Source organism: Rhinopithecus bieti, unplaced genomic scaffold (genome assembly GCF_001698545.2).
Source record: "Rhinopithecus bieti isolate Rb0 unplaced genomic scaffold, ASM169854v2 scaffold_12189, whole genome shotgun sequence".
Taxonomy (NCBI): Eukaryota; Metazoa; Chordata; class Mammalia; order Primates; family Cercopithecidae; genus Rhinopithecus; species Rhinopithecus bieti.
In genome coordinates, this window is record NW_016807086.1 from 348,431 (window position 1) to 361,732 (window position 13,302).

A 13,302-nucleotide genomic window follows, 5' to 3' on the forward strand; every position below is an offset into this window, starting at 1 on the left:
AAGATATATAATAATAAATTTTAATAAATAATAAAGAGTAGAATGAAACAGAGACTTAAAATACAAAGGATCAATGAAACAAGTTAATTTTTTGAAAAGATAAACAAAATCAATAAGCTATTAGTAAGACTAACAAAGAAAAAAAAAGAAAAAAACCCAAATAAATAAAATCAGAAATGAAAAAGGACACATTACAATTGATATCAAAGAAGCACAAAAGAATACTAGAGACTATTATGAACCATACACTAACAAATCAGAAAACTTAGGGGAAATAGATAAATTCTTGGACACATAAAACCTACCAAGATTGAATCAGGAAGAAACAGAAAACCTGAACAGACCAATGAGTAATGAGATTTAATCAGTAATAAAACTCTCCCAACAACAACAACAACAAAAGCCCAGGACCAAAAGACTTTATTGCTGAATTCAACCAAATGTACAAAGAACTATCAACAGAAATTTTCAAACTGTTTCAGAAAATTGAAGGGTAGAGAATTCTTCCTAACTTATTCTACAAGGACACCATTACCCTGATACCAAAACCAGACAAAGACACAACACAAAAAGAAAACTACAGGGCAATATCCCAGAGAAACGCAGATGCAAAAATCCTTAACAAAATACTAGCAAACGAAATCCAACAACACAGCAAAAAGACAATACACTATTATAATCAAGTGGTATTTATCCCAAGGATGCAAGGATGGTTCAATGTATACAAATAAGTAAATTAATAAAAACAAAATGAAGGACAAAACTGTTTGATCATTTCAATATATGCAAAAAAGCATTTAATAAAATTTCTTCAACATCCCTTCATGATGAAAACTCTCAACCAACTAGGCACAGAAGTACTTCAACATAACAAAGGTCATACCTGACAAACCCATAGCTACCTTATGTGAAATGGGAAAAACATGAAAGCCATTCCCCTAAGAACTGAAACTAGAAAAGAATGCCTACTTTTACCACTTTTATTCAACATAATAACTGAAAGTCATCCTCACCAGAGCAATCAGGCAAGGAAAAGAAAGAAAAGGCATCCAAACTGAAAAAGAAGTAAAATTGTCCCTCTCTGGAGATGATATGATCTTATGCGTAGAAAAACATGAAGACTTGACAAAAAAAATCATTTAAAACTGATAAATGAATTCAGTAAAGCTGTGAGATAAAAAGTTAACATTCAAAAATCAGTAGCATTTCTTTATGCCAATAATGAACTAGGTATAAGTCAATCACGAAAGCAATCCCATTTACAAGAGCTCTAAAAATTATACAATACCTAGGAATATATTTAACCAAGGAGGTGAAAGATCCCTATAAGGAAAAAACTACAAAACACTGATGAAAGAAATTGACATGGACATAAACAAATGGAAAGACACTTCATGTTCATGAGTTTGAAGAATTAATATGGTTAAAATAACCACACTGCTCAAAGTAATCTACAAATTTAATGCAAACCCTATCAAAATATCAATGACATTCTTCTGTGAAACAGGAAAAACAATCCTAAAATTTGTGAACAACCACAAAAGACCCTAAATACCCAAAGCAATGCTGAGCAAGAAGGACCCTAAATATCCAAAGCAATGCTGAGCTGGAGGCACACACTACCTGACTTCAAAGTATACCACAAAGCTATAGTAACCCAAACAGCATGGTACTGGTATAAAAACAGACATATAGACCAGTGAAGAACAAAGAATCCAAAAATAAATCCACATATTTAAAGTAAACTGATTTTGGACAAGGTGCCAAGAACATGCACAGGGGAAAGGACAGTCTTCAACAAATGATGTTGGGAAAATCGGATAATCATAAGCAGAATGAAAACTAGACTGTTATCTCTTCACCATATACAAAAATCAACTCAAAATGAATTAAAGACTTCCAGGTAAAACCTGAAACCACAAATGTACTAGAAGAAAACATAGGGGAAACACTTCAGGGCATTGGTCTAGGCAAAGATTTTACAGCCAAGACTTCAAACACATGACTTATCTGTGACATTATTGAGGTATAAATAGCACATAATTCAGCCTGTTTACTAAATGCCCAAATACATTACTGTATAATAGACTAGTAAACTAAGAAAATCATTTTAAGACATATTAAACATACTAATGAATCATATGTATATATGTATATATTTTGAATACACTACAGTAGGACAGGATATTATACAAAATTTTTCATGTGCCAAGTTTTACCTGAGCTCTATATATGTGCTTCCTTAAGGCATTTTTTACTTCAACAACATCCACATCTGTCTTGATAGCCATGGCTTTTGATTCTTTGGCACATTCAGCAAAAATAGAATTCTTCATTTCTTTCTGCATACAGCAAAGTAAAATGACTTTAGAAAATGTACTAAAGACAGTGTCAACATAGATATCACAAAGGACAATATAAGAGGAAAACATTCATACCTTGTTAACAACAACAAAGATCCTCACAATCATATATCAAGATTACACAATGAAAGAAAAGCTCAAAAGCAAACATTTCAATTTGTAAAGAATTCACTGATATTTACATATGTACTTTCTTAAGGTACTTTTCACTTTATCCTGTTCCAAATCGTTCCTGGAACTGCTTTTTTGTTGTTGCCATGGTCATACAAAACAAAATTCATTACTTATTTAACTTTATCATTTTCCTGAAATTCTTCTGAATATATGCATATATACATTATGTGGCATTTATTTATGTATTTAGGTATTTATTTTTGAGATGGGGTCTTACTCTTGTCACCCAGGCTGGAGTGCAGTGATGCAATCTTGGCTCACTGCAACCACTGACTCCGAGGCTCAAGTGATCCTCCCACCTCATCCTCCCAAGGAGCTGGGACCACAGGCATCCACTACCATGCCAGCTAATTTTTTGTATTTTTGGTAGAGATGGGGTTTCACCATGTTGCCCAGTCTGGTCTCAAACTCCAGAGCTCAAGCAGTCTGCCCCACTGGCCTCCCAGAGTGCTAGGATTACAGGTGTGAGCCACCGCATCCAGCCCAGGGTATGGTTTAGATTGTTAAAAAAAGTCATACTCTAGAGAAAATTTACCCAAGATGTATTCAATTTTAAAAACAAGATATCTCATTAAAAATGGTCTGTATTATACAAAAGAAAGAGCAAAACAAAAAATAAAATTTACATTGGAAAGTATTACCCAAATATACATACATGTTGTTTTAAAGATTTTTTCATTTTAAGAAATAGTCTTCTCCAGTTTCTTTTTCTTATTCATTACATTCAGGCAAAACAAAATTCACTGAATACCTTGATTATTAACTCAAATTTCTTTGTATATGCATGTACAAATACATTTACTGTGGACCAAAGTTAACTGGGATATTAACTATGAATATTACATCAGACTGACTGAAAATTTTTTCTTAAAACATGTAGTATTATGTATCTCGATTATATTAGAGAACAGCCAAAAAATAAAAAAGAAAGCTATAGCTTAGCTTACAAAGTTTTACCTGATCTCTATTATATATGTGCCTTCTTAAGGTACTTTTAATTTTTTCATGTTCAACGTCTTTCTTGCAATTGCTTTCTTTTTCTTTCTTGCGTTTTCTCCTCAAAGTATAACTCCTTTGAATATCTTCATCTTTTTTCTTAATTTCCTTCTACATGTATTTAGACCACAATTAAATCTCAACATCAATGACATATGTTACAAAATCCAAATAAACTGATGAGTGACTTTCACACAAGTATACCACATTAAAAAATAAAGAAGTACGGCCGGGCACGGTGGCTCACGCCTGTAATCCCAGCACTTTGGGAAGCCAAGGTGGGCGGATCACCTGAGGTCGGGAGTTAGAGACCAGCCTGACCAACATGGAGAAACCCCGTTTCTACTAAAAATACAAAATTAGCCAAGGGTGGTGGCACATGCCTGTAATCCCAGCTACTCGGAAGGCCGAGGCAGGAGAATCACTTGAACCTGGAAGGTGCGGGTTGTGGTAAGCTGAGATTGCACCATTGCACTCCAGCCTGAGCAACTAGAGTGAAACTCCATCTCAAAAAAAATAAAAATAAAAATAAAGAAGTATGTACAACAGAATCTCATCCATTGACGGAGTAGGTGTACATTAGTAAAGTATTTTGAAAAAAGCTGGACACTGCCCAGTACAGTTGAACATGCACAGTCTTTATGACCCAGCAACTCTATTCCTAAGAATATACCAACTAAGCTAGAGAAATTACTAAACATGTATCCCAAGAGGTATACAAAATAGTGTTCACATTATTCATAGCAGAATTGTTCATAATTGCAAAAACTTAACAATCACACACACAAACCAATAAAAAGAAGCCCAAAGGCTTATCAACAGTAAAATGGATAAAAGATATAATTGTGGCATAGTCAAACAATAAAATTTCATATACACCAGCAAAAGAAGTCTATAATAACAAACTATAAAATATTCATGAATAGACAAAGCTAAAACATATAGAGTTAGAGATACACACACAGCTGTTAAAATTATAATGAAAAATAAGAAAAGAATTAACACAAATTCTAAGACAAGGATTACTTCCAGGTAAGAGGAAGAAAGGGGATGCACTAGAAAATGATACAGCAGGTTGGGCGCAGTGGCTCACGCCTGTAATCCAAGCATTTTGGGAGGCCAAGGCAGGCGGATTACAAGGTCAAGAGATCAAGACCATCCTGGCCAACATGGTGAAACTCCGTCTCTACTAAAAAAATTACAAAAATTAGCTAGGTGTGGGGGCGTGTGCCTGTAGTCCCAGCTACGCAGGAGGCTGAGGCAGGAGAATTGCTTGAACCCATGAGGCAGAGGCTGCAGTGAGCTGAGACTGTGCCACTGCACTCCAGCCTGGTGCCAGAGCAAGACTCCATCTCAAAAAAAGAAAAAAGAAAATGATATAGCAGGTCTTAGAAAACTGATAATGCTCTATTTCTTAATCTAGCTATTAGATACATAATAACTCATTTTTATATATTTTTTAAAAGCTGAAGAAAACTGTTCTATAAACACTATATATATTAAAATAAATTATTTTAATTTAGAAAGTTGTACCTGATTTTCATATGTATGACTTCCAAAGGTATTTCTCATTTTAACAAATTTCAAATCTTTACTGGAACCACTGAATTTTTTTTTGTGATGTTCACTCGAAATAGAACCAACATTAACATCTTCATCATGATTTTGCATTTCTTTCTGCATGTTTGTAAAAGCAATTTAGTTAAAACTGTGGATTAAATATAGCCTTAACACAATCAACACAAGTCACAAAAGAAAAACCCATCCAGGAAAGTAGGTTTTGTAAAATATACATACAAGGTTAAATATAGTAAAGAGCCCTCTGAATTATGTAAGATAAAGCAGAACATAATTGTTTTCAGTTCATAAAGCTTTATAGTACTTTAACATATATGCTGTAGTTTACCTATGTGCTTAACTCAGATTAAGGAGTATTAAAAATCATGTTGTTTAATCAGTATACCAAATAGGTATTTTTAAAAAAGGATATTTCTACTTGAATTTCACATACATAATTTGAGTCCTAAAAAAAAACTCAAGAAGACATATATACAGTCATGCACTGCTTAACGACGGGGATATGTTTTGAGAAGTACATTGTTAGGTGATTTCATCACTGTGTGAACATCAGAGTCTACCTACACAAACCTAGATGGTATAGTCTACTATACACCTAGTCTATATGGTATGGCCTATTGCTCTTAAGTTATAAATCTTTACGACATGTTACAGTATTAAATGCTATAGGCAATTGCAACACAATGCTGAGTATTAGTGTATCTAAACATAGAAACGATAAGTAAAAATATGGTATTATAATCTTATGGGACCACTGTCATATATGGGGTCCGTTGTTGACCAAAACATCACTATGTGTACATGACTGTAGATGTATTTTAACAATTTCCATTTATCTTAAATGTCTATTTTATTTTTTTGCCATGTTTATTCAAAACTAAGTTTATTTTAATAACTCCATCATCATTTTACATTCCTCTCTATATGTAAAAATGCTATATACTGTGGTTTACAATGCATATTTCACAACAGGCACATCCACTCAAAAAAGCTTCTCATTAAAACATGCACATATAGTAAATTACAAAAAGTAGTTAGAAGTCACATAAATATCAATATACACTGGAAAAGTCAGAAAAAATGCAAAAATATTTTAAGTTTGGAAAGTTTTAGCAAATCTTGCCATATACAATTTCTTAAGGAACTATGCAATTTTAAAAGTTCCAAATTATTCCTAGAATTACCTTTCAAAACTACTTGACAGATATGGCAAAAACAATTTATTTTGTATTTCTTCCTAGTTATACATAAAACTTTTAGTTTAGACTAATAATTATCAAGTTAATAATTTGATAAATTAACCAAATAGACTGCTTCATAAAACACAACATGAAACGGAACATAACTGAACATTAGCTCTTCTAGAGTAGAACTAATAATGTCCTTTTTGTGGTTGCTACTGCTTTTTGAAAAGTTGTACTTGACAGCCACCATATATGCTTTCTTGAGGTACTTTTCATTGCTCCAAGTTCAAAGTCCTTCCTGTTTTATTGTTTTACAAGTTAATCAAACTAGAATTCATTTGTGTATTTTTAAATTTTATTCTATATAAATACTTGAATTTACATGAATTATAAATATATATTGTGCTCTCAGGTAAGAAAAATGCTTTATAAGACACACATGTTACCTAAACATAGAGTTTTTAAGTAATTACCATGTGTTGAGAACACACTACATATAAGGAACTCTGTACATTTCTAGACGCATACAAACATTACTTCATCAACAAGAGTTCCAAAGCAGAGACATAGGACAATTTCCTAACATGTTCAAGTCATGGACTATCAACATGTGGTTCAAACACCAGCCTTCTGATTCCAAAATCTGTTTTTTCCACCATACTTTGCCTCTCAAACAATTCTGTAAGACACATCAGAAATGTATGTTTTCCAGCCTATTAAGTTTACCTGGGTTCTATACATGGTCTCTTTTAAGGCACCTTTCATTTCAAGAAATCCTGCATCTTTCCTGAAATCTTTGTTTTTTTCTTCATTGCTATGTTCAGTCCAAACAGAATTGGTTTGGGAATCTTCATCATTCTGAATTTCTTTCTGTATGTATGTAAAAATGGTTTAGGCAATCATCTAACTGTATTTTCAATACTGTGTACATTTTATGGTATTCAGCCTTAACTATAATTACATAATACTTTGTTAGTCAAACAAGTAGGTAAAATGCACCCTCTTAAATCAAAGGATATTAAACATTGATAAAAATATTTCAGGGAAAAAATTCTTAGAGCAAAGGTCCTGAATAATAGAGTGATTTCTGCATATCACAAGAAAAGGTAATGCTTTGTTGATCTACTAACAAGTCATTTTTATGAACAACCAAGAACAAAATTATTTTATCGAGTCCCTGTTCAAGCTAAAGTTACAATCTAGATTTTACAAATCATCAATTATAGATAGACTTTTTCTTGGATTATTTTTCAGTTTTTTACTGGTAAGACTTCTCACTTGCAAGTATACCTCACACAGAGAGGAAAAGGTTATACAATACTTTTACTTGAACAGCAATGAACAACAATTATCTTAACGTAGCTCTATCTCAAACAACTAAATTTCTCTTGTCAAGGAACCCAAACTGAATTCATAAATTAACTTCTAATAATTACTTTAAAATTTATTGCATATATACTTATACATATAATTCTGTAAGTTTAGTAATATAAACAGCTGGGAGTAAAAGTGAGTTCATGACAGTTCCCAAAATGTACTTATGAGAGGCTGTTCAGGCTGGGCATGGTGGCTCATGCCTGTAATCCCAGCACTTTGGGAGGCTGAAGCGGATGGATCACGAGGTCAGAAGACCAAGACCATCCTGCCCAACATGGTGAAACCCTGTCTCTACTAAAAATAGAACAATTAGCTGGCCGTGGTGGCTCGTGCCTGTAGTCCCAGCTACTAGGGAGGCTGAGGCAGGAGAATAGCTTGAACCTGGGAGGTGGAGGCTGCAGTGAGCCGAGATCACACCACTGTACTCCAGCCTGGGTGACAGAGTGAGACTGCGTCTAAAAAAAAAAAGAAAGGCTGTTTTCAGAGATTCACAATCTCTACCCAAAGAGACTGAAGAATCACAGTCTTCCTAGGGAACAATTATAAAAAACCAAAACTGTGTTAAGATCTATAATGTGATCTTTAGTTCCCTCTCACTCACACTTGGCTTCCTATGTTAAAATGAGGGCTGTCCTTTTAGCAGGCTGCAATCTTGAAACCACAGAAAAATCCCTGCGAATAGCTGGTTGAATTTCTTTTTCAGTAACTCAGAAAGGTGAAATTGAAAAGTAAGAAAATAAAGACTTTTCTCCCTTCCTATTCCTGGGACCAAAGAATGTATCAACAACAATTTCTGTTAAGGGCAGCTTGTAGGTGGGGGGAAATGAGTTTCTGGCTTTAAATTTTACATGGTTGGCAACGGGAGGATAAATCCATAGGCTTAGGTCCTCAAAAAATGTCCAGAATACAGGATGAATTAATCCCATATACATTCTTGTTACGGAGAATGCAAGGGAATATACCACTATCATCAGCAACAAGGCAAGAAATAAACTGTTTCTTAATCCTGAATATATTTACTTATGTGTCCATTTCAGATGCTACATATGAATCTGTAAATTAGGATGTGTGATACTAGTACCCTATGTAAGTTAAGTATTTAAAAATCACAACCTGATACAGAAGGTATAACACTTGAAAGTTTTGAAATTAAATAATCTATTTTCTATACAGCTAAACAAATGATCCACATATATTTTTCTCTAAGCCACTAATACTTTGTCTAATTGGTGACTCTTATGAAATATAAAGAAATTATTTAACTATAAATATTCATTTTTATTCCTTGTAAGTGTCTTACTGTCAACTTATGTACTAGGCATTGGGTTAGTTGTTTGCCTCCTTTTATAATCTAGGAAAGCCAGTCCAAGACTAGTATATTTTATACAGTATAGTGCTATGCACTAAAGAATAACTAAAAGCCTGCTTAATCAGCTACTTATTCTATCATCTAGGAGTAGGGCAACACAGTTGTGGCAATGAGAGTTGGCTTTTGATTCTGATATTTGACTTAGTTTCCTATCTTTGGCTGGGTATAATTGATAATGCTCTGGTCTCCAGGTCTTATTACAATATTCAGCCAAAGCATCAGTCACAAAACTTGAATGAACTGATTAGAGCAGATGCATAAGAAGAGACAGATAAATCAAGAAAGGGAGTCCTTTGAGTGCTACTTGGTTCTTAACTTGTACTTGCACCCTGATGCTTAAATAGCATTTCATAATCCTATGACTAGATATTCGTTTATGGTATCGATCACAGCATTTATTATTTCTTAACTACCTACAAAGAGACTGGAAATCCAATAATACTCAAAATGGGGAGATGAAAAGGTTCTAGGAAAGGAAGATTTGAAGAAAGCAGCCTTAAAATTGAGTGGTTGGCTTTAAGTTTCTGCTCTGATACATGACGGCTGTGGGATCTTGGGCAAGTTACTTACCCTCATTTTACCTCGAAATTTATCCCGAACAGTAAATGGAGTCATAATACATACCACACATGAACATGAGGTTTAAATATGACTAAGCATGTAAAATGCTTAACATACTGCCTGACCCATAATAATCACTCAGTAACTATTACTCAAAGCAGTAATAGTAATAATTCTCACAAACACCAAAGCAATGCAGTATTAGCTTCTATACACAAAGGGAGAAACTAATACATGACTTTCCTATGGTCACAGTACTACATGATAAACCTGGATCACAGATTAGTTGATCTGGCTCAAAAAGTCTATGCTGTTTCTGTTATTCCTAATATATTCCCATAAGACTGCTGTAGTTCATTTTTCTTTCTTAAGCAGTCAAGGTAAGTTTTCAGTATTCCTAGGTAGCCTCTCATTTTTATGAAACCTTCCTTGGGCCAAACAATTGAGATATGTTAGTCATTTGTTCCTCTGTATTCCTGTAGCTTGCATAGTTTTACAAATGTGTGATTCATATGAATTGCAAGTAACAGTGTCCACGTTCTTCCTCCATCACTCAATAGTAAGCATCTCAAAGTGTGATATATGGTCTTATTCATTTTCATATTCCTAGTGCATTGCATAATGCCTGGTACAGCTATGGTCTTCAATAAATATCTATAAAGCTGAAATAAATAAATTTCTAATTCTGGTACTAAGGAGCTTTTCAAAAAGTATAAGAGGGTTAAACAAAACTTTTAAAAAATATATTACTTTAAAAAAAGGCGGGGGAGGCTGGGCGCGGTGGCTCAAGCCTGTAATCGCAGCACTTTGGGAGGCCGAGACGGGCGGATCACGAGGTCTGGAGATCGAGACCATCCTGGCTAACACGGTGAAACCCCGTCTCTACTAAAATACAAAAAATTAGCCGGGCGAGGTGGTGGGCGCCTGTAGTCCCAGCTACTCAGGAGGCGGAGGCAGGAGAATGACGTAAACCCGGGAGGCGGAGCTTGCAGTGAGCCGAGATCGCGCCACTGAACTCTAGCCTGGGTGACAGAGACAGAGCAAGACTCCGTCTCAAAAAAAAAAAAAAAAAAAAAGTGGGGAGGGGGGACAAGGTCTCACTCTGTTGCTCAGGCTGGAGGGCAGTGACACAATCATAGTGCTAACTGCAGCCTCAACATCCTGGACTAAAGCAATCCTGCCTCAGCTTTAGAGTAGCTAGAACTATAGGTGTGTGCCACCACACCCAGCAGATTTTTAAAATTTTTTGCAGACATGGAGTCTTGATACGTTACAAACTCCTAACCTCAAGTGATCCTCCTGCCTCAGCCTCCCAAAGTGCCGGGATTACAGAACCACCACACCTGGCTTGTTACTATTAACTCACTCATTTTACATGGCAGCTCTTCTGGGATGACACTTCAAAATCCATCTAATGAGGATTGTAATATGATCTATATTGAAGAAATGAAAGACACTGAAATAAAGTTAACTTTCTAATTTCTCTTCTTCTGCGATCAGAAGTGATCACAATATGTCTTTCTTATTTGGACTGGTTATGAACTCTCAGCTGTGCAATTCAGAATTTACAAAACAATGTATTCTAAAACCAAATATAAGTTTGAGATTATCTGCTATTTTGGTTGATATACTATTGCTGTCCCCCACTATTTCAGCAGCCAGATATGAATGTTGTTAGAATACTGCAAAATAAGATTGTAGATAATGCACAGTATATGTTGCACTTTAAGCATTATTTTCCAAGTAAAAAAGAAAATTAATATACCTTTACTAATCTAGTTAAGAACAACTTTCATACTGTTCATAGTTAATACTACATGTAAACTACTCAGAGAAGTCTATCGGATAGTGTGCTTTTGGTTGCAAATAATAGAAAACCAACCCAAACTACCTTAAACAACATGGAAATGAATTACCACGCAGAAGAGCAATGTGGTCTAATGGTAAAACAGTTTTCAGTGCCGTTTAATCCAGCAACTTAAGTAGCGCCAGGGTCTAGATTCTGTCTCTACATTCTGCTAACTACAGGGCTGGTTTCACCATAAGGTTAGTTCTTTTCATGGTTAACCAGTAGTATTTCAGGCTACATTCTTCTGTGTTCATATCTAGCAGGAGTCAGCCCATCAGTGGCTTTCTTCTCATTATGAGAAAGCAACTTCCTAGAAGCTCTTACATACCTCTTTTCCTTACCCATTGATCAGAATTGGTTCACATGCTCATTCCTAACTAATGACTGTCAAGGACAATGAGATTATCCATAGTCCAAGCAGACCCATTCCTTGAACTAAGGTCAAATTTCCAATATACATTGCTGCTACTCATTAGGGAAAGGCAACTACATAATGATATATTGCACGTATTTTTGGAAGACTCAAACATCTTTCACAAATTCTCTATTAACAAATATTGAATGAGAACCCATGTGCCAGGCTCTTTGCGAGGTGATCGGAATATAAAAATGGAAAAGACAGACATGACGCCTGATGACAAGGAGCTTTTGGTCTGCATGGGGAAACAGACATTAACCAAATAATCAGTCAATTACTTAACTGTAATTGTAGGGAGTACCAAGATAAATAATGCTATGAGAACACATAGGTGAACTTCACTGAGTTAGGGGATCAAGGAGGCTTCCCTGTAGAGTAACGCTGTAACAGGAACCTGAAACATGAGCAGAAGGCAGGAAGACCCAGAGAGTGAAGGTGTAGTGGAGAATAACTTTTCAGGAGGAGAAAATATCTTTCAAGAAGACACTGAGTTAGGAGTAGCTTAGCTTATTTAAGAAACTGGGAGAAGGAGTTTTCATATAGCATAGTGAGCATAGATAAGAGTGAAGCAGGATACAATTGAAAAGATAGAAATGACAGGAATCCTGTGGGAACTTGTTAGCCATATTAGAGATTCAGCACTTTGTCCTAAGAGCAATGGAAAGCCACTGAAGGGCTTTACATAGATGAATGACAGGATGAACATTGTTTCAGAAACAGCATTTTGATTGCTCTTTCTGAATGAACTAGAATACACTAAAGGAAAAGGAAAGAGTAACTAGGAAATTAGAGTAAAAAGGCAGAGTTACAGGAAGAATAATCATAAGCCTATTCCAGGAGTGCTGAGGAAAGATGATAAACTCAGTATGATGTTAGTACAGAAGTGCAGAGGAAACATGGTAAATTCAGTATGATGTTAGTACAGAAGGAGAGAAGTAGCTTGATTCAAGAAACATTTGCAATAAAATCAGTAAGACTTAGTAAGTTGACAAATGTGAGGAGTAAGGGAAAGAAAGATTTTAAGGGTAATTCCCAGATCTCTGACATAAAGTATTAGATAAAACATATTGGTATCTACAAGATGGGAAACAATGAAGATGATTTTTCCTATATCAAGGTCGTTTTTGGACATACTAAGGGTTCTCTTCTACCAAGTGCTCTTAAAATTCTTGTTTGCGTATCTCCTGGACAGTTTCTTCTAGAGTTTGATGTCCATTCAAACAACTTGAGGAGCATTATCCAGACCAAGTAAGGAGGAGGAGGTAGGGGAATAGGACAGGACAGTTATTTATAAACCCTTAGAAATAGCTCTCTCTTTTCCAAAGGAAAAATAACCCCCAAATTCTCATACAATACTATATAATACTATATATTCTACTATTTTATTTATACTGACATTAAAATACTTAATTTTAAACAAGTCAGCTTCTTTC

General features: G+C 34.9%; 1 protein-coding gene across 1 annotated transcript in view; it reads right to left on the reverse strand.

Moving 5' to 3' along the window:
* SLF1 (SMC5/6 complex localization factor 1) overlaps positions 1–13,302 on the reverse strand; it is an 85,454-nt gene that overhangs the window by 47,178 nt on the left and 24,974 nt on the right. Inside the window, 4 exon segments of the mRNA XM_017880121.1 lie at positions 2,220–2,342; positions 3,495–3,644; positions 5,067–5,210; positions 7,022–7,165. Coding sequence (XP_017735610.1) covers positions 2,220–2,342; positions 3,495–3,644; positions 5,067–5,210; positions 7,022–7,165 — 561 coding nt within the window.